At 47.6% G+C, this 24,068-nt stretch overlaps 1 protein-coding gene across 3 annotated transcripts; it reads right to left on the bottom strand.

The window, feature by feature from the left end:
• Nucleotides 1–1,280: 1,280 nt before the first annotated feature.
• Nucleotides 1,281–24,021, bottom strand: BRD9 (bromodomain containing 9). 3 transcript variants are annotated; one of them, XM_070411985.1, is made up of 16 exons: nucleotides 23,839–24,021; nucleotides 23,032–23,246; nucleotides 22,596–22,728; nucleotides 20,482–20,542; nucleotides 19,942–20,086; nucleotides 16,408–16,518; nucleotides 15,549–15,724; nucleotides 14,097–14,229; nucleotides 11,979–12,054; nucleotides 10,668–10,769; nucleotides 9,281–9,413; nucleotides 7,189–7,300; nucleotides 6,198–6,236; nucleotides 3,619–3,718; nucleotides 2,935–3,102; nucleotides 1,281–1,624 (listed from the first exon to the last, which is right to left on the bottom strand). In XM_070411985.1, the coding sequence occupies exons 1-16, from the start codon at nucleotides 23,888–23,890 to the stop codon at nucleotides 1,524–1,526; spliced, it is 1,857 nt and encodes a 618-aa protein (XP_070268086.1). In that variant the 5' UTR covers nucleotides 23,891–24,021; the 3' UTR covers nucleotides 1,281–1,523. The 3 variants fall into 3 exon arrangements, with proteins under 3 accessions (XP_070268086.1, XP_070268087.1, XP_070268088.1); XM_070411986.1 differs by having other exon boundaries at nucleotides 15,549–15,664; XM_070411987.1 differs by having other exon boundaries at nucleotides 15,549–15,661.
• Between the last annotated feature and the right edge of the window lie 47 nt (nucleotides 24,022–24,068).

Here is a 24,068-nt window from a genome sequence, read left to right as displayed (position 1 = left end):
AGAGACAGAGAAGCATCAATCAGACCATCAAACCTCAGAGGGAAGACAGGGGAGGGTGTGGGTATGGGGGAGAGATCAACCAAAGGACTTATATGCAAGCATATAGGCCTAACCAATGGACAGACAATAGGGGGGTGAGGGCATGAGGGAGGGGGGATGGGGGGTAATGTGGGGATAAGGACACATATGTAATAACTTAATCAAATAAAAAATATTTTTATTGATTTCAGAGAGGAAGGGAGAGGGAAAGAAACATCAATGAGAATCATTGATGGGCTGCCTCCTACATTCCCCACATTGGGGACCGAGCCCACAACCCGGGCATGTGCCCCAACCAGGAATTGAACTATGACCTCCTGGTTCATAGGTTGATGCTCAGCCACTGAGCCACGCCGGTGGGGCCACAGCTGCTTCTTGATGGTTCACTTGTGACAGGTTTTGCTTCCCTTTCTCCATGAGGCAGAGCACCTTCACCCTACACAGGGCTTCAGCCAACCCTTCTCGCCAGGCAGGGAGCGGCCAGCAGGGCCCTGTCCAGCAATGCTCATGGGCCCAGAGTTATCCCACTGCCCACTATATCCAAGTCACACATCTTCTCCCCCCAGGACTGCCAACCTGGAAGGTAAACGATTCTCCACATTCGTGTTTTCACAAAAAGGGGACAGAGCAGAAAGTTGTGCAGGGATCCCTAGACATCACTGCGGGGGCCGAGAACCAGGCTAGATGCTGAGGAGATGGCAGGAAAAATGGACACGGTCAAACTCTCGTGACAAAGGATTTTTACTGAAAAGTCACACTAAAGCGGACACCTAGTAGTGCTGTAAATAATTCTATACAATTACAGTCTTTGTGTATCTTATTAAGATCTTTATACTTTGCCAATATAAGCAGGCATCCAGCAAACATATCCAGAATAAAGAACATTTTATGGACATAACACTTCATCGTAACTGGTAAGGCTGACCTCCAAGTCTTCCAGCAGAATGTACTCCTTTCTCAGGCACATGAATTAAGCACAGGGAAACTGTACGCAACTCCCTGCCTGTCCAGGACCAGGAGGGTGCTCGACCGGCTCCCCATGTGCTTCTGTATGGCCCTCACCATGATTTGCTTCAGAAATGCAGGAATGTGGGGGGACAGTGGGAAAGAATATACAGGATCCCCAACAGACCCTGCTTCCCGAAGGCCACTTGTGGGGGACACAGGGCAGAACAGGTGCGCCCACACCCGCCACAGAGAAGGGCTTCACTGACACCATGAAGTTCAGAGAAAGACCACACCAGCTTTACACTCCCTTTATTTAGGGTTCCCACTATTCAGGTTCACAGGACTATCTACAGAAACACTGGGTCCATGTGCGGCCAACATGATCAGAGACAATTCACCCCCTCCCTGCGCTGCTTCCTGCAGGCCCAAGGGAACATGATAGTCTTTGTCTCACAACAAAAACTCTGTACATGCAAATAAAAACAAAACAAAATAAAAACAAAACAAAGAAAAACAATTAATGACTATCTACAAGGCTAGCTCTTTGTAGAGGCTGCAGGTTCTGGAGACTGAAGAAATTCGTACGGGTCATGGGTCACCTCTGGCTGCTCACCGACACTGAGGCGAGAAGGGCTTCCTGCACGCATGGAAAAGACAAGACATTTCAGTAGATCTGTATGGTCCAGGCTCAAATCTCGTGTCTGCTGTTAGCAAAGCCCAGAGCAATGGCTCCTGGGGTGCAGGCCACCCCCTCATCCCGCCCAGGGTACCACCCCCACCACTCCTGGTTAGGAGGCGGAGAGCCACTTGACACAGACACGGCTGTAAACACCCTGAAGCTAGAGGCTGGCCCTGCCTTCTGCAGGAACAAAGGCTCCTTGGCCAGGAGTCCCTCAGACAAACCCTAAGTCCCCCCATCCCCCCCCATTACCCCCACTGGAGTCCACCAGGATGATGGAGTCCTCAGATCTGGAGCCAACCTAGGACTCTACCTGGAACCTACTTCATGGGCGGTTTCTTAAAAGGTTAATGGGACCAGAAATACTGGTCCTTTATTCAGACATTTTTTGCCAAAACTAAAGCTGATTACTTTCCCCCACCAATTATTCTCAAAAAGAATAATTCAATATTCCTACCTGGGAACTAAAACAGTAGCACAGACATTCAAGGAGCCACGAGGCAAATATTTGGTTCCCCTCCTGGCAGGGCTATGATACTCATTAAATACAGGAGCCCTGCCCTGACCAGTGCCTCAATGGTTAGAGCGTCGGCCCAAACACCAAAGGGTTTAGGGTTTGATTCCCAGTCAAGGGCACATACCTGGGTTGCAGGTTCTATTCCTCGCCAATCAATGTGTCTCTCACATCAACGTCTCTCTCCACCTCCCCCGCCCCCCCATCTCTCTAAAAACCAATGGAAAAATATCCTCAGGTGAGAATTACAACAAATAACAAAAAACATGGGCCCGCCTCTGGCCAAGGAAGGTCATGTGCTCTCCCCAAATAAGGAACGTGGAGGAATAAACTTGTCAACACACTGTTTTACAACTAAACATGGAACAACAGACAGAAACAAACACTCCAATGTCTAACTTTGCATGGCTGCAGGGTCTACAGCCATGGCCTCATTCTGCCACGACCCAGGGCCTCAGTATGCAGCCACCAAGAACGCCTCCTGACACACAGACTGCCAGCATTTTATGGCCAAGGCCACAAATTCGTAACACAAACTGAATTCCACTCAAACACTTCTCCTCAGTGCCCACATGACCAGGGAGGCCTGCTCTCCAAGCTCCAGGGAGCTAGAATCCCGTGAGCCTGGACTCACTGCCCACACCAGCTGCAACCCGCTAGGATCGTTAGCCTCTCCTGACAGTTACCAGCACTCCTGCTCTCCCCCCAGACTGATGAAAGATTGGGGCAGAGGTCAGGCCAGGGGCCGCCTTACCCAGGTGATGCTGATCCCTGTCGGAGGTGTTAGACAGGGAGCTGAGGTTGGACGATGGCCGGGAGCCCCCACGCTCTGCTTGTGCCTCATGCAGATCCTGTAGGAGCTTTGTCGTCTCATCCAAGTTCAGATGGCTGTCATCATGGTCCAGCTCCTTCTTCACTTTCCCTGTGCAAACACAGGTGATGAGACATCGACCCAGGTCCACCTGTCAAGCACTGAGTGCTGGCACTTCTGGTCTGCAACTGCAGTCTCTCACTCATCACTATGTACACTCAGGACAATGACCCCTCATAAGTGAAGCCAGATGAGCACAGGCAAGCTTGGAGGACAGGGTGATATAGTTGGAGCAAGTGGAAGGAGTGGAGAATGACGGGAGGGGCAACGTGCCTCACAAGAAACCAGGAGTCATGCCAGAGGCCTTATGGACAGAGGCCTCGCATTCCTGTCACAAACAGCTACAAGACAAGATGATGTGTGGGACAGAGGCCTGCAGAGACCAGGATTAGGCACAGGCTACAGCCAGGGCAGTGACCTGCAGGGTCAGGCAGTCAGTGCGCTACGAGCTGGAGAAGACAGGCTACTAGTAAGTGGAAATGCAGTGCTTGGGGCCACTTCCTTTCAGCTGAGACTGATGATTCGACTGCAGTGTTACAAGGGAGGCATGTGCCCAGCACAACTTACCCAGAGAGCTGAGCATGGAGATGTCCAAAGAGACATCAGAATACGACTTCATTGACATGAAATCCAGTACAGAGCCACCATCTCCTAGGGAGTCCCCAGTCTGCAGACACAGGAAACAAAAAAAGGAAAGATACTACTAAGTGGACAGTGAACATTCACTGGCAGGACAGGCCTTCTCTGTCATGCCCAGTCCCCAGGAGTGTCCAGCCCATGCCACAGTCCAGGGACCACAGAGCATGAGCTCACGAGTGAGCCACTACCTAGACTAGTGATGGCAAACCTATGACACGCGTGTCAGAGGTGACACGCGAACTCATTTTTTTGGCTGATTTTTCTTTGTTAAATGGCATTTAAATATATAAAATAAATATCAAAAATATAAATCTTTGTTTTACTATGGTTGCAAATATCAAAAAATTTCTATATGTGACACAGCACCAGAGTTAAGTTAGGGTTTTCAAAATGCTGACACGCCGAGCTCAAAAGGTTTGCCACCACTGATAGACCAACAATTCTAGACCAACACACAAAGGCTGCTGGCTCTCTGGAGACTAAAGGTGCTGAGGGAACATGGAAGAAGCTCTCTATCAGACCAGTAGGTAGGTACACAGCACCTGAAAAGTCCACAACTGTCTTTCAGGGATTTCACTTAACAAGTAATGTGGCAGATTCCAGAACATTCTCTTTCCTTCTCCAGGTGAGCCTGTGGGATCATAGACTGCAGCCCGCCTCCCCTTACCCCCCCCCCCCCCCCACCCCGATCTCCTGGGGCACAACTTCTCTCTGGAAGTCTTCTGCTGTGTCTATTCCCCACTCTCTCTACACTGTTACAGAAATGGCTGGCCCCATCTTCTCAGAAATACTCTACCCCGCCCCCCCACCCCCCCATTTTCTTCCATTCAATTTGCTGCTCTCAGGCTATTAGAATTTTAGGATTAACATATAGCATATTTTAATATTTGAAGGGTATTCTCTAGTATTTTAAGGCCCTCAAAATTCTGCCAAATCACATACTCTTACACGGGTGCTGAATCCTAAGTCATTACTAGACAATTTGGTGTCAAATGACAGTACCCCCCCCAATTGACAGGCTGGAGTGACAATTTCCTTGCCAAATAGTTAAGAAACAAGTTCCACAAGACAGATGCTGAGTCGGTGGGCCTGGCTTGTACGGATGCCTTTTATGCGCCCCCCACTGACCCTTAGCACTCTCCCAGGACTCAGACAGGACCTCCGCCAGCATGAATAGTAGGGAGAGGTGTTCACCTCCACCCAGTGGCTCACAGTGACTGGAAGAAGTGAGGCTCCTGCTCCCGAGCAAGGGGGCACCAGGCCAAGACCCCCGTGCCTGTGGGGCTGTCTTGGCCTTGATGTGAAACCCTCTGCCTATGGAGGCCCTGGCAGCAAGGCAGGAGCTTGTGCCAGGCTCCCAGCTCAAGGCAGCTTAATGTGCATCCCAGGTTTTTCAAGATGAATGTGGGGATTGCACTCTACCCCAAGGGGCATCTGCATAACTGCATAACTAGGCTGCAGTCTGTGATCCCACAGGCTCACCGGGAGAAGGAAAGAGAATGTTCTGGAATCGGCCACATTACTTGTTAAGTGAAGCCCCTGAAAGACAGTTGTGGACTTTTCAGAGACAGCTGTGGACTTTTCAGAATCCCCCAAGGGGTTCTGCTCAGGGACAGAGACCCTGAGCAGAACCTGACTGCCTCACGTACCCAGCTGCACTGGGCAGCACACCCTCCAGGGAGATCTCATGTCACCTTCTCTGATCTATCACTCAACAAGCCTCACCTGCCTGGTACCCGATCCTTCTGCCTCAGGCAAGCCCTCCAACCACCAAGCCCAGGTAACAACTGTGGCCCAGGCCCCAATGCCCTGTTCAGTGTCCTGGCATGTCCACTCCAACATGTGCTCCAAGTCATTCCCAAGAAACAGGAAAGGGGGGTGGGGGAGGAACCACAACGAACAGTTTCCTGAAACAGAGACCGTCTAAAGTAGGCGCTGGTGAGGTCCCGATGACCTAGACCTGCCAAGCTGCTCTCACAAGTGTGCAGTGCACATGCACCCAGCTGATGGCACACACCTTCCAGGACTGGAAGAACCCACTGCAGAGACAGTGTTTGCTGCATGCCCTGCAGGCCCCAGAGCAGGTCCTCCCTGCCTGGCACCTGTGAATTCATGAGTCTGTATTTGGAGGAATGTACTGTGGCTTTATATCCCTCACCCTAAGCCAGTGGTTCTCAACCTTCTGGCCCTTTAAATACAGTTCCTCATGCTGTGACCCAACCATAAAATTAATGTAAATACCTGATATGCAGGATGGCCTTAGGCAACCCCTGTAAAAGGGTCATTCGACCGCCAAAGGGGTCGCGACCCACAGGTTGAGAACCGCTGCCCTAAGCCATTAAAAGTCAGGGGGTGGAAAGAGACTATCACTTATTCTTACTCATCAGAAACTTAATCAGTTTCTAAATAAGACAATTACATGAAGCTCTTCTCAACCATCCCATTTCAAAGGCAGAGCACAACTGCCCTCCTAGAACCCTTTTTACTCACATGTCCATGGAACTCACCTTTACTTCATCTGATGGCTTCATCGTGACATTTCTCCTCTGCAAAGCAAAACAGGCAGGAAATCAGTTTTTCCAAATGATTTTATATAGGATAATACTCTCGGGCTGTGTTCATTATGTTCCCAGTATATTGTGACTCTGAGCTGGGCCTGGATACTTCTGTGCAGTTAGAAGTGTGAGACAGCTAACTCCACCACTGAAGGCCCCAGTCATGCAGCACCAGCCATGATTCCCAGGAGGGGTGGGGTGGGGAGGAGGGCTGAGTGCCCATGAGAGCACAGGGGGAAGTCAGATGAAGGGGTGAGAGGACACCCAACCTTGTTTCTGCAGCTTTGCATGGCATAAAATAAAATAAAAAAAGTCAGATGTTGTACCCTGGGTTTCCAGGGCAGCTCAGGAAAATACCCGGCCTGGTGATTTAACCTGGAAGAGCTGCACAAGACCAGCTGGAATTCTGACAGAGGCAGGGTGCCTAATGGTGCCACTGCCCTCGAATGGGCAGAGCTATGGGGCCATACACCCCTCTCCTCGGCCTGTACGGTACCTGGAACAGGGCTTATGCTTGACTACTACATGTGACTAAAGTCTGAATGCTGCACTGAGCCACTGTTCTATAATCTGGCAGGAGCATTCTCTTAAAAATACCCTAGTCCTGCAGATATACCCAAAAATTAACCATTCAGTTTGTACACATTTGTATCTGGGACCTCTTGTTCAAAATAATGTTTCTGAGATTCATTTATGTTATGTTTTTCATAAACTTCTAAGCAGAAAAATAAGTATCAAAAAGATCAGGTCATTTAGAAGTAACAACTCTGCCAAAATGAACATAAACATTCTTTAAAGGAAGAAAATGAAATCTAGTCCAGCCTTGTCCAACAGAAACATAATGTAAGAACTGTGATGGATGACCTAAAAACAGCATCCTTCCCTGAGAATCCAGTTGTTTGGATGGGCCCTTCTACAGGAGTGGCACCACAGCACAGCCCACCTGCCTCAGCTGGAAGAGCATGCGGGAGTGGTCTCCGCCTGTGATCTGGTCCAGAAGGTCGTCCACCATTCTCTTGCTGTAGCTCCCAGCATCCTTCACAAACTCCTGCAGGCTGGAAAGGGCCAGGAGAGAACATGCTGACACAAACGCTATGTGCTCTCATCTTCCTGACCCTGCTGTCACCAATGCCAGCAGTCCTGAGCAGAAGCCTGTGACATCAGTACACCTCAGCCACTCCTCCAAGAGAAGGTCTTCCTGAGAGCTGCGAACCTCCCAGAGGTGGTAGATATCGGAAATGGAGCAACAAACTTCATCAGATCTTCAAAGTGGTCCATGACCCAAAAAAGTTAGAAAGATCTCAATTTTTAAAAGCAAAGTGAAGAAGAGTGTATATACATACACACGATGACGTTCGCTAGCTTTGTAAAAGCACGTTCATACCTATTTGTTTTGGGTTTTAAAATACAAGTAGGTTGAGGAGATGCATAGTGTAAATAGCTCTTACTGAAGAGGGGAGGGAGCAGTTGTGGGAGCCAGGCTCCCCAAGGACACCTTTTAGTTTCACTTTGATTTTTGGGCCAGGTGAATGCTTTAAAAACTAAATAAAACTACCAAAGAATGTAAAGGAAGCAGCAAACGGAAAACCTATGGTCCTAGCATCAAAGCCAAGCAAAGGCTCCACAGAGCAAGGAGGGCTCCTGGACAGAAGCGGCACCATCAGAGTCTCTACCAGAAACATTTTATGAGACACAACCACACTGACCACTGAGAGGGGTCAGGGACTGGCCAGAACACTCCACTCACAGCGGGTCTGAAAGTGCTCAGGACAAAGGGTCTGGGGAAGGTGGTGTGGGGCGTCTAGTAGTGGTGTGGGGCCCTGCCTGTCTGCCTTCAAGTGGTGCTCATGCGCTGACTTTCACTGTATGGCAGACAGAATCTGTATGCATTTCAGGAACGCCCTTGGAGAAGCAAGCATGGCCCAGCTACATGGTGCTACCTGAACAAAAGCTGATTGGTGCCCCTGAAGAGCTGTGAGATGCTGCCAGATTAAGCAGGAGTGGAGAGAGGGTCACCAACTTATACCACTCTCTCCTATAAGAAATTTCCTCATTTTTCTGCTTTTCCTTTTTTCTCACAAAAATATGGGCTAGGTATTCATTTACTGCATGAGGGGCTGACTTTTTTATTTTTCATATATTCTGTTTCTTTGAAAAATAAAACAAAGATATAGTATGAAAAGATTCCATTTCTTAGAGGCTATAGTTAAAACTGAGTTACTTTTTCCATAGAAAATTACTAAAATTCTACAAAAATGACCAACTTCTATTTTTCCACAGAAAACAAAAAATACACACTAAACACAGTCCTACAGAAACAGAGTACTACAACTATAATGTTAATAATGCATCGCAGTCTCTGTTAGGGGCTGGAACCGAGTCCCCAAAATTCATAGGTTGAAGCCCTAACCCCCTGCACCTCAGAATAACTGCTTTTGGAGACAGGGCCTTTAAAAAGGTGATCAAGTTAAAATTAAGTCTTCAGGGTGGCCCCTAATTCTGTATGATTGGTGTTGTTATGGGAAAAGGAGATCCGGAGACAGATACACACAGAAAGACGAGACAACACAGAGGCCCCAGAAGAAAGCGGTTCTGCTGACACCTGCATCTCAGACTTGCAGCCTCCGGGACTAGGAGACAATGGATGTCATTGTTCACTGCTCTGTCTGTGGGGCTTGTTATGCAGCTCAAGCTGACTAATACAGCCATCAAGAACCACATCTCAATACAATTGTGAAACAAACTCCTACTAAACATACAGGTAGTTACACATACACGCACAAATGCTTTTTTGAACTACAGCTTGGATCACCACCTTCTTAAAATTGTGACCGAGTTACCCCAATTTCATGACCAGCCTACAGCAGACCACAACAGTTTACTGAAAAAAACTTGGAAATTTCTGCTATTTGAACCTGCCGCCAGTGACTGTCTCCCCCATTTGCCTACAAATGGGCTCTGAACTGCTCAGTAGGAAAATGGCTCCTGTCACACAGCAAGCAAGTACCCCGCCCGTGTCTCTGTGCACAGCTTACCTCAGTGCACACTGCACACCCGTCTCATCTCCATAGGCAGAATACAGAAGCTCCGTTTCGTCTGATTTCAAGTCTCCAAATACAGAATTATTATGCATTGAAAGGGCAGTACTGGCACTTGAGAGAAACGTGACTAAGAGTGAAACAAAAAGGGAAAGCATAAGAAACAGCTGATTTACATCAAATTACATCCGGCACAAGATGCACTCCAGCTTTCTCCTTGTGTTGCTCATCCACACTCGCACACCACATCCCCCTGCAGCACCCTTTCTCCTCTATGAAATTCTTGCTGAACTAATGAGTACAGCTGAGCTATTGGAAGCTTTGGGGGCATAACTAGCAGAAACACTTCATCACCCTTTTTTTTACCTCCATGGCAAATGGCTGCTGTGTAAGGGAGTGAGGCTGACAAGTAGAAGGGCTTCCTGGAGCTGGCTCATGTCCCATCCCAGACATCACCAGGACCTGGGCCTACAGAGGCTGGCTTGTGCTGAGGAAATGTAAAGGCTGAGTATGGCTCAGTAGATAGAGCGTCGGCCCGAGGACTGAAGGGTCCCACGTTCAATTCCTGTCAAAGACATGTGCCTCGGCTGCAGGCAGCCCCAGTTGGGGCGCGTGTGGGAAGCAACCAATCGCTGTCTGTCTCTCACATTGATGTTTCTCTGTGTCTCTCCCCCTCCCTTACACTCTAAAAATCAATGGAAAAATATCCTTGGGTGAGGATTAACAAAAAAAAAAGGGGGGGGGGGGGCAGGAACCAGAGGGTCGCTGCCCTGAAGGAGGTATGAGCTGGGTCCTCTGCATGAATAATGTTAGGAGCCAGGAAGGCTGTGTCCTGTGCACAGAAGGGTGTGAAGCAGCAGCCTGGGACTCTCCCTGCTAGATGCCAGTAGCACACCAGTACGACAATCAAAATGTCACCAGGGAACAAAACAGCTACACATACTAACAGACACTCCAAAACAAACCAGAAAGCCAACCACAAATACAAATGCAGCCAATGCAACCAAACCCTCCCTCATTCTATCTGGAGACAGTCACACACAGATCTCTCTGGGCTGCAGGCAGCATCACCACCCCTCCAAGCGGATGAAATGGAGAGTCTGTTGGAGGACATTCAATTTCCACCACAGTTCACCAGCACCTGGCCCCAAGAGTCCCCGCTATCACGGCAACAGCTCATCTGGAGAATTCCACGAAGTGCAGGGCTGAGACCCAAGAACCGATGGCAAAGGAGGAACTTGCCCAATGTCATTTTTATTCCCATCACTTCAAATGGTCTTTAATACTGATTTCAAAATCAGAATCGGGATACAGTTCTAAAGACAGGTAAGTGAGGAAGAACCTCTGCGGTGATGCTCCTAGCCGTGCTCCTCCCCACACTCACCTTTGCTTCTTCTCTCATCTTTGAAGCCCAGAGTGGTGAAGCTGAAGCCGGGGAGCAGCTTGCTGGAGAGGGAGCTCAGGTCCACCGGGTGGGTCTCCTCCTCTGCAAGACCAGAGCTGTGAGCCAGCCGTTCGCGGAGCCCCCAGCCCAAACAGCACCTCCAGCACTCTCTCCAACTCACAGTAGCTATGTGTGGGAGAGAGCGTCTGGGGCCTCTCCATAAAGACCACCTAATATCAAATTTACAAATGCCAACTACAATTCTGAAACCTTAACTGCGCTCCAATTTCACTTTATGATTACCCCGAAGTCAACATAATGAAAACCTTCAGCTCTCAGACCATGATACCAGCACATAACATTTTCAAACTGAACACTCAGCACCTCTGAGAAATGCTGTATGTGTTCTAATAGCAACAGTGAGTCCCTGCCTTTGTACACCCTCCAGCTGCACATTCCTATACTGAAGCTATCATTCACCCACTATTCATGTGACCTGCACAGGGTTCTGCAAATCCCCAATCAGAACCTCCACCTCGTGTTCTCTTTCTAAGTTAACTGCTAGTCAACTCATCTATTCTCTTAGGAAGAATAGTAGACTCATTCTGGCTAAAGAGCAAAGAAACTGATCAGAGTTTATACTCGGTGCAAGGCCAAGAAAAGTATTTCATTTTCTAGGTGTGTGTACGTGTGTGTGAATTCAATTCAAGTGAGTTTTGCTTTTCTTCAAAGAACAAGCCTTTGAAATCTTTCCAAGCAGATGAAAAAGTATTTTTTTTACAAAAATGAACATACAGGTTGGATGGAACCAATATTTATGCCTCCTTCAAGATCATCCTTGATATAATCATCAACTGGGGGTTTTCTTCTAAAACTTGTATTTGCACGGACAGTTACCTCTTTCAAGCCTGAGAGTGGGGCAGAGTTGGACTCTGGTTTTTGACAAAGGAGGTCTCAGTGAACTTGTGAGGTGAATCCCTCACAATACACCAGGAAGCCCAGCCCCAATCCGCCACTCTGGGGAAGCACAATCCCAGTCCTGCTGGCTTTTCCTAGTGACTCTCGGTCAGAGAAGTCTGGCCAACACCTCCACCCCCACTGTGACCACCTCAGTCAGGTGTGGTGGTGAGGGGTGTGCAGGCACAGGAAACCAAAAGGACTTCTCACCTATACTTCACCACCGGTGTCACTCACTCCAGGGAAAATAGACATCACAAACAGGTTAAAATGTTTTAAAATCACTGAAGAGGAACAGAGGTTAGAACAGCATGAAGGCTCTAAGAAGAAAACAGCCCTGAGAGGGCCACCCACCGTCGGCATCGGGCTCAGCCGTGTTGACCACACTGTAGAGCAGGTTCCCATCTCCACTCTTCTTCAGGTAGCCCATCTGCAAGGAAGCAGGCCTGAGTACACACTCCCCCAGAAGTGACAGCCCTGAGCTTCTACAGTTGAGGTTTCTACTGAAGCTCCAACAAAATAAAGGCCTAGGAGCATGGCCTAACTTGGACAATCCTGAAAGGCCATAATGGTCACTTGTTTCTCCATGAACAAAGACCAGAGGCCCCTCTCATACCCTTCCCTGGAGTTTAAGACCTACTTGCAAATAAAGTGCACACGAATGCAATGAAAGAATTTAGAAAAGCTCCTTATGACACCTTCTAAAAAGGAGCTTTTGAAACAGAAAACTTTACCTAGTAACAACCTTTTACTATAGGTCAGAAGCCTCAACAAAGCAATCAGAACAAGACACTGGTCAACAAGTGTCATGTTATCAACAAATAGCCTAGAGGCTCCATCTCTAAAGCACATGGGAGCTATTTCCATTTAAAAACCAACCACCAAATAAGACCAACTCCTCCTCTGCAGGACATGAGGAGAATAAGGAAGAGAAGGCACCTGTGTGTCGTGTGTGTGGGGAAGAGGTAGAGAAGGGTGCCCACCTGTCCAGGTGCTGGAGCCCAAATTCAGGAACTGAATGTCTGAATGGGAGCAGCAAGGCCGAAAGGGGAAACAGGGCTCAAGCAGGGTGAGTAGGGCATAAGGGATGTGACATTGGTTACTCTTGATAAAAAAAGTGTATTAAGGGTAACACAAATCAGGTTTCTCACTGTGGAATTACAAAACCGAAAAGGAGAAAGATAAAGCAGGCCTGGGGATACTGGATGGCATCCGAGGTTCAGTATAAAAATGGGTTTTGGTGAATATAAACAAAGACATCGGTCTAGGTTCCTTCTAGACGCTGTATGTAATGACCTTTCCTAGCTCTATCCACTGAGGACCACACACAATGCCTAGGTCTGGGTTTCTGAACACTGTTCTCCACTAAGGAACCAGGGATCCTTTGGGAAATGGCCAATTCCACAGCTGAAGTGCAACAGGGGTGCAGACCACCAACAGAACAACAGCATAAGCCACAAAGGGAACCTCAAACTTTCTAGCAGGCACGTTAAAAATAAGTAAAGAGCCCAGCTGGTGTGGCTCAGTGGTTGAGTGTCAACATATGAACCAGGTGGTCACAGTTCAATTCCAAGTCTGGGCAATGCCCGGGTTGCAAGCTTAATCCCCAGTTTGATTACTCGCTATGATGTGCACTGACCACCAGGGGGCGGCGCAGATCGAAGGAAGGCCCCGGCCAGCAGCTGGCAGCTGCTAGGGACCCTACCCGTGCACAAATTTCATGCACTGGCCCTCTAGTAGAATTTATATAATCCAATGTATCTGAAAAATTATCATTTCAAAATTCTTTACAATCTGCATTTCACAGATTTAGTATGAAAAAAATGTGAAATAGTTCAGACAACATGTTGAAATAAGATCTTGGGTATATCAGGTCAAGTAAAATATATTAGAATTTCACCTGTGTCCTTTTAACACAACTACTAGGAAGTTTAAAGCTGCATACGTGACTTGCATTATTTCTACTGAACATGTTGGCTTAGAATGTCTTCTTGTGTCAGAGAGGAGATGGTCACAGAATGGTGCAACCTCTTCCTGAGGACCAGCAGCCCCTAGAGAGTCTCCCACCTGCCACACTGGGTCAGACCCATGAGTGACTGCAGGGGCACACAGATGTGAGTACACATGGTCAGACCCATGAGTGACTGCAGGGGCACACACAGACGTGAGTACACACAGGGAAAAGAATTAACCTGCAGCAGAGAAGCTGGCAGGCTCAGCCGCGGTGTGATGGAGGGTAACAAACGCCTGACCCAGGCATCTGGAGGACCCCTTTAGCCTCCATGAGTTGGGGCCAGTGGCTACAATGGCCAGTGAGGACAAGGAGCTGACCCTGATTGTAGCATGTGCTCACTCCATGAAAGCAATGGAGCTTGGACTAGACACTTGTAACATCCTGACGTTAACGTCTTGATTCTGATGGCTGTGCCAATGTTCTGGCAGAAAACACACCCACCAGCCAGGGAGCACTACCTTGCCACCTGGAAGGAGTCGGTTGATCCTGTCCCGAGCCTCGTCTGCTGCGTGCTCCACCAAGGCCAGCACATGTTCTTCTGCTGTGCTGTCAGTCAAGCTGCAAGCATTTCCTTCTGGCTCAAACATGCAGCTACGAGGCAGGAACACACACGTCACCAAGAGGCAACAGCACACACCTCATCCCTCCCCACTGTGGTCAGTCCCTACTGCCCCCCAAGTCATACAAAGGACCAATAGGAGTGACACAAATGCACTTTTGCTCCCTTTCCTTTTAGTTCTAACCACTTAAAACATGACTCTTTCACTAAGATGAAAAGTGTAAGCCAAGTAAACTTTCTATATTTCTCCTCAGTTGCTTTAAGAAAAACAGAAGAAACATCACATAACAGCAGCCTCACTGGTTAAAGCATCATTCAAGGCACCATTAGAAAAAGTGGAAAAAATCCTGTGAAGGGTTGAGGTGCTGGTGGTGAGCTGAGGCTGGGAACACAAGGCTGCTTGCTGGGCTGAAGAGCAGCCCCCACTGCAAGGCACAAGGGACTCCCCAAGACTTTAGCAGGCCAGCCTCAGGTTCCAGTAGAGTTCTTGATTCAAAAAGCTGAGAGGTGCAGCACCGAAGGGAGATGGCCTCTGCTGTGGAAGGTTCTAGAAGCAGTGGGTGGGACCCCTTCAAGGAACCATGGGATCAAGTCCTGCCTAGGGATCCTGAGCTTATAGCAAGCCCTTCCTCCAGACCAGCATTCATAGCTAAAGGAGCAGGGAGCTCAGGGAGCACGGTGAGAAATGCATGTTGTCATGTGTATTGTCTGTCCAACGTGACACAATTTTGTTACCTGAGACTGGGACAGGCAAACCCAGGTCACCAGCAGGTGTCCTGAATGTAAGGAGGCTTCTTGGAAGTAGAACCAACAAATATTCATAAATAGGACACATGTGGGAACAGCAGTGATAGTAGACATACTGCAGGGCTGGACAGATGAGCTCACTGTGTCACACCTGGGACAGAGCATGTGTGCATACAGCAGGGATTGTCTCAGCCCTTTTGGTTTCTGTGTCCATCAGTGTGACACTGACTCTACTCCAGGACAAGTTACTATGCTTGCTGTAGGAGAGTAGGATCACACAGCAAACTATCACTCCTCCCAGAACTGACTGTGGGGTCCCATGGTCTTCCAACACCTTCCAGTGCAATGGTGACATTCATTACCCACACACGATGGTCACCTAACTCTCAAGGTGGGCAGGAAGGATGGTCATGTGCCTCCAAACATAGACCTAAGCTTCTGAGGAGCTGTGCTCTGCCCATCAGGCTGCACAAGCAGCCTGTCCCTCACCTACTCCAGAGATAGAGCGGAAACACAGGCCGGTGTCCCTAACCTGCTCTCCCAGGGAGCACCCGCCTTCCCAAGATGGGCGTCCTACTCCACAGGCGAGTGCACTTCTCTTTACCTGATGACTTCTCTACTCGGCCTTTTGGATTTCTTAGCAGTTTCTACTTGTACAGGTACAACTTCGGGAACTGGTTCCTCAACAGCTGTGTCTTCGTTGCCCAGAAGAGCTGCCTGCTGAGAAAAATCCATGTCCTGCATAAACGACATGCTGCGCTTCAAAGCTAACAGCCGCTCCTAGAATCAGAAAGGACAGAGCAGCACGACTTTACCTCTCCCTCACAGCCAAGGCGCCATGACGATGGGATGGGATGGGGATGGCCACAGCCTCACCTGGCCTAACAGCTAACTTTCCATGCAGTGCAGCGGGAGGTGGTCGTGGGGTCAGCACCAAAGGGTGCAGCGAATTAGCTGGTGAGTACTCAGAGCCGGCAGAGGGGAACAGGCCAGAGGGCACGGGGCTGCACCTCACCCACAGGCTCATCAGGCGCAAGGCACTGGTCCTAGACATGTGACACATGCAACATGGCTCACAGTACAGATCTGGGAAGCCACTCCGGATGGCCAGGATGTCCTGGCTGATTCAGTGAGGCAGCCATACAAAACAAACCCAAAAGGCTAGCGGCAGTCCAGAGAGACAGACATCTAGACTTGAGATCAACAGATCCAGAACTTCCCACCCACCCTAACAGAGACGTTACAGCTAGGACAGGAGCAGGAACAGAAAGAGGAGAGTGCCTGGAGGAGAGGGACATGGAGGGGGCAGCCTGGGGTGTCTACCCTAGAGCAGAGGGGTCCACGCCGTGGCCAGTGACGGAAAGATGGAAGCATGTCATTCACTGTGAGTTTCTGTTTAGGCATAAACAACGTAGAGGAGAACTCTCGTTTCTGTGGCTCCTCGCCATTAGTGGCTTTCTTACTTTGCTCATCATCTTAAAGCCTGCGTGAAGGATCTTCTTAGCTAACTTGTAGTACACAGTGTCTGGTCTGTTGTATGTCATTGCATTATCACACATCAGTTTGAAATCTGCCTGAAAGAAAAAAATCATCAAGTTTGAAACATCACCCAGACAACAGCAAAGAGTTTAGATTCCTGTCAAAGGGGCAAAAATGAAGAGCTGGAAATTAGTGAAAAACAATTTAATTTGGCTCTTTGATTAAAAATTAACTTTAAAACTCTTTCAGAGAAATTTTCATAACTGTTCATTCATCTTTAAAACAAAGCCTATACTTTTTTGAGCAAAATACAGTAAACCCTCAATTTTGTGGATCTCGATTTAACAGACAAAATTTCTGTTCCAAATGTCATATTTGAAAATTAACACCCCGTTACTTTTAAAATGCTTTTAACCAAGGTTTGCTTATAATTAAACAGGGTGTTGTTTTTTTAAATTCACTGTTAATTTTAACAAATTTTAGCAAATAGGCCATATGTTGGAAAAAACACTGTAATTTCACCAACATAAATAAATATTACATATCTACAGTAATAGTTAAATCCAAGAATCACCATTCGTAAACAACATTCAGCAAATGATTAGCACGTGATACTGCACTGCTCGCAGTAATTGGTTCTGTAGTCCCATGGCATGACTTTTTGCAGCAGTTTTAAAGCATGCAGGCCATGATGCTTCAACTAGCACTAAGGCATGCCCAGCCACGTGCATTTGTTCATTCGCAGTGACTGGTTAATGCACGCACTTACTAGACCTTTTCAGTAGAAATTTAAAATTATAATAATACATACAGGAAACTTTTCTGTGAAATTAAACTTTTCATACATACTTAATTTTAATTATACAAATGTGTCTACATAAGCAGATAAACTAATTTGTCAATTTCTTAACATATGCACTTGGAAAACCTGCTTTATTATATAAAGGACTTTCGGCTTTAACAGACACCCCTTGCCTGAATTAGTCCGTTATATAGAGGTTTTACTGTACCCACACTTCATGAGAGGAAGATGATGGCTCCCTCTGCTTCATTCCCATCTCCAGCCCTCTCCTCTCTCTTGGGGAGGAACTCAGACATAAATAGGAGCAAGAACCAACAGCTAAGTTAAGTGAAAGTCCAGGGCGAACTGAGAGGTGGACATAATCATATGTTCTCTCTCTGTGGTTTTTCCATGGAATTTAAAATTCTGTTTTCAGATAGTTATTCTAGTGCTATTAGAAAAAGACTAAAATATGGACAGTCTTATTGAACAATTTATATTATTTAAAACATCAGTATTTTAACATCCTAACCAAATTATGTAGCACACAGCTATCACAGGTGAGTTAGACATCAGGATGGACAATGACTGAAGCCACACACCAACATAGCACATGCTATCCAGGGATCTTACCAAGTCACTGTGCCAGCGTCCCCAGGGCTGGAACTGAGGCTATGAAGCCCCTGTCCATCACAGGTCGCACCTGTGTCAGGTTCAGAACACTCCTGACTTATCTTTCTCTGACTGGCTTGTTTCACTTAACATAATGCTCTCTCCATATCCATAAGACAAGTGCCATGTGATTTCACTCATATGTGAAATCTAACGAATAAAATTAACAAAATAGAAACAGACTCATAGATAGAAAACTGACAGCTGCTAGAGGAGAGGGGGGATGTGGGGCTAGGTGAAAAAGATGAAGGGATTAAACAAACGCTTTATAGACACAGACAACAGCCTGGTGATTACCAGAGGGAAAGGGGGTAGAGTGAGGTAGAGGAGGGTAAAGGGCAGATAAATGGTGATGGAAGGAGACTTGACTTGGTGTGAACACAATACATTACACAGATGTATTATAGAATTGTACACCCAAAACACATATAATTTTATCAATCAATAAAAAAACAACCACTTTCCTGAGGACAAGGGATGGGGTGAACATTGCTCCCACCGTGGCTTTGTCACTGGGTGAGAGACCAAATTGGGGGCCTCAGTCAGAAAAGGCAGAGGACTTTATGGCCTGGATCACTGTTACCATCTGCCCTCTGGAGTTAAGGGGACCCTCCTGTGAAAACTTTCCTTTTCTCCTACTCTCCTTCTAGTCTGTCGTATTGTTCCTGCAGGTCAGCACACCCTTTCAGTGACGTCTCCAATAAATAGAGAAAAGCCAAGCTTTTCCTGAAGTTGACAGACCTAAGAAAGAAGCCTAATGGCCTTTTCTAAATAGCACTACTGCCAATGTGACCAAGCATTTGCTTTTATTCCCCTCATGCTTTCTACCTCTCACAGCCAGTGCTAAGAAAGGGAGTTAAGAGCAAAGCACTCAAGGGATGTAAGAATTTATTATTCTATAAAACCCAGTTGTTACAAAACAAAACTAAGAATTAGGAAAATTATATTTCAAAAAAATACCCATTCTGGAACCAGGCCAAATAAGACACATCCTTCCTTGCTTGACCTAACATGCCTCTATTATGCCAACATAGGAACTTAAAAAAAAAAATGGAAATGCATTTCAAATAGCATGTAACCTATGGGCCAGCTTCTAAACTAGATATTTTCAAACACTATGCCGCAAGAATTTTTAAAACATGCAATACCTGATTAGTTTAGTCAGAGGCTCTGACCTCGTTTTTTCTTCCCATTGATTTTTTTAGAGTGGAAGGAAGGGAGGGAAGGAGAAAGGTGGAGACAGAGAGGGAGAGACATCGATGTGAGAAAGACACATCGACTGGTTGCCTTCCAACCCTGACTGGGACGGGGGATCAAACCTGCAACCCGGGTACATGCCCTTGATGGGGAATTAAATCCATGACCCTTCGGTGCATGGGCCCATGCTCTTTTTTTTTTTTTTAATATACTTTATTGACTTTTTACAGAGAGGAAGGGAGAGGGATAGAGAGTTAGAAACATCGATCAGCTGCCTCCTGCACACCCCCTACTGGGGATGTGCCCGCAACCAAGGTACATGCCCTTGACCGGAATCAAACCTGGGACCCTTCAGTCCGAAGGCCGACGCTCTATCCACTGAGCCAAACTGGTTAGGGCTGGGCCCATGCTCTTAACCACTGAGCGCACTGGCCAGGGCCACTGATTTCTTTTCCCTTAGATTGTCAAATAAATAAATAAATGACATGTAATAGTTTCAACAATAAATAATTTTTATAAAATGACAGCCCCTAACACAACAATAGCCGTCTGGTGTGAATGAATCAAAATTATAGCTATTTTTTGGTCAGATCAGCAAAAAATACATTTTTTGGTGCGCCACAGAATTTTAATAATTAGTTTATGCATGTTATGAGATGAAAAAGATTGAAAATCACTGTTCTAGACCAAAATACAAAGAAAATTACAACCAACCCATTTCCTTGATGCTGTGTGAAACTTCAACCCAAACACAGAAACACCTGTGAAAACTTGCAACTGGAAATGACCTAAGATGAATGAAGCATTTACTGGACATAAACTAATACAGAGCTTCCAAACAATTATTTTAGGAACTAAATTAATTTACCTTAAATTCCGTGACTGATTTGTATTCATTAGCCATGATTTTGTCTTTCATTGTGCCAAAATCCATCGGATGTTTTATTATCATTGAGTATCCAGGAGCAATTGCATCCGTGACAGGAAAAGCAAAAAACCCATGAGGATCTTTTCTGAAAACAAAAACATCTTTATTTAAACTGGAAAACCCTAAAACCTAAATTTCTGAATGATACAAAATCCTTCACAATAAAAATGTTAATTGACCAAAGTTTGTTTCTTAGCAATAAAAAATAAAATTTATGCTCTTTAAAATTGTGGTAGGTATTTTTGAATACACAAAAAATTCCAAAACTAGCATCCTGGCTGCAGCTATGACATCTACATCATAGCATCTCTGACAGTCCCCCACATTGCCCACATGCTTGCCCACCCAGTCAGATTGGCATTACCAGTGAAAGGCAAGTGTCTATTTCACATGTGATGGTGGTGAGGGCAAGAACACCTCAGACATAGAGAAGGACACCCAAATGTCCCCAAGCACAAGCTCTTTAGAAACACTCTTTACCTCTGGAGCTGGCGGAGGAAATGTTCTAGTAGTTGCTGAATAGGCGTGCTCTCATTTTCAGCTGATGATTTAAAAAGTAGAAAAAAATAAATTGAACAAGAAGATTTTGATAACACTTCACTGGAGAGCTCCAATTTCACAGTACGTACTTATTTGTTTCGAGTTCCACAGCATTTTAATAAGAAGGTTCAAATAAGAACTGGATACAAAGATAAACCAGACCCAGCCTTGCTCCCCCTCCCCCCAAAGCTCAGCTGGGTAGAAAGGAACTCACACATCAGTCCCCAAAACCGTGTGCCAATATCCCTTAAAACAACACATAGATATCAGTCATCAATCTATTTCTAGCGCCTATCATCAAAGGGCCTGGTACATTCCAGACAAGGTATGAAGGGGAGAACAAAGGCTTTGGATATAGAAGCTGATCCTGGATTAACCAACTGTCATTTCACTTGACAGTCCTAAATGTCTGCATATGCCCGCTCTTCATGTGTGAAATGGGGATAGGAACACACACAACACGGGTTATTGCGAGCACTGCAGTTATTAGCTACATCTCTGGGCACATTTGTGAAAACATGGTTTTTGGTGAATGTAAACACAGATGTCAGTTTAGTTTCCCTCTACAAGTTGTATGTATGTAAATGGCCTTTCCTAGCTCTGGCCACTGAGGGCTACACCCAGGACCCAGACTTGGTTTTCTAAATGCCATTCTCCATTGAGGAACCAAGGCCGAAGCACAAGAGGAGTGCAGACCAGCAAGTCCCCAACAGTGACCAAGAAAGCATCATGTGATCATTAGTTCTTCAGACATATGGGGGCGGGGGGGGGGGGGGGGGGGGGGAGAAGGGGAGCATCAGTGTATGACCTCAAGGAAGAAGTCAGATCAAGCTAACAATTACCAGTGACTGTACTAACTTTGTAGACACATTCATTTAATGAAATGTTGTTTGCACCTGACCTTCTCTTCTCAACAAGCTCAGCAGCCACGAGTCCTACCCGTTCACCATGGCATGACTCATACAGGGGAGGGTACTGCTAGAAAACAGCACTCGCCATGACTGCGATATAATACCTCCAACCCCCTGAGCAAGAAAAGAACTCCCTGAAGAACAAGCTTCCTAACCATCTGGAAGCCTTGAGGGAAGTGACCACACACAGATCAGAGGGTTCTGGGAGCTCTCCTTTGGTGTAGCCAGCACAGCTCCCAGGTTCTGAAGTCCTGAATAACTGATGGAAAACTAGCCTCCTCCCATCTACGATGAGCTTCTTAGCGCATGTGCTTAAAGAAAAAGCCAGGAGCAGCAGTTGGCCAAACCATGCTCTAGAACAGTGGTTCTCAACCTTCCTAATGCCGCGACCCTTTAATACAGTTCCTCATGTTGTGGTGACCCCCCCAACCATAATATTATTTTCGTTGCTACCTCATAACTGTAATTTTGCTACTGTTATGAATCATAATGTAAATATCTGATATGCAGGATGTATTTTCATTGTTACAAATTGAACATAATTAAAGCATAGTGATTAATCACAAAAACAATATGTAATTATATATGTGTTTTCCGATGGTCTTAGGCGACCCCTGTGAGAGGGTGGTTCGACCCCCAAAGGGGTCGCGACCCACAGGTTGAGAAACCGCTGCTCTAGAAGTTCGAAGATGATGGCAAGAATCTTGGATCCTGCACTAGCCAGTTTGGCTCAATGGACAGAGCATCGGCCCCCAGACTGAAGAGTCCTGGTTTTGATTCCGGACAAAGGGCACATGCCTAGGTTGCAGGCTCGATCCCTGGCCTTGGTCGGGGCTCGTGTGGGAGGCAACCAAACGATGTCTCTCTCTCTCACATCAATGTTTCTCTCTGTCTCTCCTCTCCCTTACACTCTCTCTAAAAAAATCAATGGAAAAATATCCTCAGATGAGGATTAACAACAATAAAGTCAACCCCTTCATTTAATAATAATAATAGTAAAGAATCTCAGACCCAGTAACATTTTGTGTGAGACCTTGGAAGAGAAAACACTGCTCCTTCCTTCTGTGCTTCTCCCCCAAAGCTGAAGGACACAGTACCAAGCCCCCACACTCCAAGAAAGTCTTTGAAAATGCCAGCACTTGCCTGGCTGTGTCCGGCACGCTCGGACTGGCCGATCGGGAGGTGGCTCCACCTCTACCTTCTTCCCAGGATCAAAGTCATCAGCCTCTCCCTCCGTGTCGCAGTGTTCCTTTTCCCGTTTCCGCTTCTTCTCTTCCTGTGAGGCAAAGTCAAGGCAGGGAGAGCAATGCAAACAGTTTTAAACAAACTGTTTCTAAGGGGAAACACAAAGCTAAGAGAGAAACACCCTCTTCCAGAGACTCTTCTCACTCCAGACTCCCACCCTTGCAAAGACCCTCCCCAGGGGTCAAGGGAGAGGGGATGCTCAAAGAGCCAGAAATGAAGCAACTACCTTTGTGGTCTGTTTTGCTTCAAACAAATCACCCCCTTTCCTAAGCCCTGGAGCACTCATTCTGTATGCCCCTCCCCCGGGGGCTTAGGGGCAGCCACCCTCCTTTACCTTCCGTTTCCTTCTTTCGTCATCGTCCAGGTATTTCTCCTTCTCTGACTTTTTCTTCTTTTTCTTCTTCTTTTCTTTGTGCCTCTCTCGCTCATGGTCTGACCTGTCATCGTAGTAACTGGAATCGTGGCCAGATCCCGAGAGTTCAGTCACTTCACTTCCTCCAACCTTGAGAACCAGCTTCAGGGGCTTCTCCAAGGGTTTGTCTGCATACTCTGCAGAGACAGACGGGCCCTCACGGTGTGTGCTTAGAGAAAACACCCGCCGGGGGGTGGCCTGGCAGGCCCAATGGTGGCTGTTACAGTGAGGGATCAAGGAGGGGGAGGACCGGCCCTACTAAGGCAGAGCAGGAGAATGCTAAACGGCGGGGCACCGCTGAGAGCGGCTGGGCGTTACTTCCCCTTTCCTCTTCCTAGCTTTCCCGTTACACTGCATTATCCTCAGGGAGCCAGAGAGAGGGGGACGCCACAAGGCCAGGACCTGGGACCCCGCCGCTCGATCCCGCCTCCCCAAGCCCCTGGCCACCGCCTTGTCAGCTGACGCCAACGAGCTGCTGCAGGGCCGGGCGGGGAAAGGCGGGAGGACCGGGCAGTAAGAGCTTCTCCCGGAGACCCGGACACAAGACAGCTGACATGCTCGGCTCCTCTCCAGGACTTGCGAGGCGAAGCGGGCTCCGGAGTGGAGCCCCCGCCCACCGCGAAAGCACTGGAGCCCGGATCCTGAGCACGTCCCCGGGACGCTCGCCCGTCCGTCCACCGCGCGAACGCCCGCCCGGCCCGGCGTCACAAAGCGCGCCGGCCGCCTCACCCTCGTACGAGGAGCGCCACTCGGTCTTGTGCTTCTTGTGCTTCTTGCCCATGGCGGCGGCGGGGCAGGGGCGCGGGGCCAAGGGCAGCAGCAAGCGTGGCCAGAGCGTGGCCGCCGCCCCCGCGGCCCTGGCTCTGTGCCCACCTCACCCCTGGAGGTCGTGGGGCCGCGCCGGAAGTAGACCCGAGGCCGGAACTGGCCCCGCCCTCTCGCAGGCACGAGTGCTTCCG

This window comes from Myotis yumanensis, unplaced genomic scaffold (genome assembly GCF_028538775.1).
Source record: "Myotis yumanensis isolate MYYU_CA2020_CCGP unplaced genomic scaffold, mMyoYum1.0.hap1 SCAF_4, whole genome shotgun sequence".
Lineage (NCBI taxonomy): Eukaryota > Metazoa > Chordata > Mammalia > Chiroptera > Vespertilionidae > Myotis > Myotis yumanensis.
The sequence above is the reverse complement of the archived record's forward strand: the minus strand, read 5'-3'. Positions and strand labels throughout refer to the sequence as shown.

What these genes read in the sequence shown, in the direction of transcription:
- BRD9 (XM_070411985.1), bottom strand. Translation starts at nt 23,890, where the DNA reads ATGGGCAAGAAGCACAAGAAGCACAAGACCGAGTGGCGCTCCTCGTAC. An exon ending in AATCAGTCACGGAATTTAAG is followed by an intron (nt 16,519 to 19,941) that starts GTAAATTAATTT and finishes TTTTTCTTTCAG; the next exon opens with GCAGATTTCAAACTGATGTG. An exon ending in CCGAGTAGAGAAGTCATCAG is followed by an intron (nt 14,230 to 15,548) that starts GTAAAGAGAAGT and finishes CCTGCCTCGTAG; the next exon opens with CTGCATGTTTGAGCCAGAAG.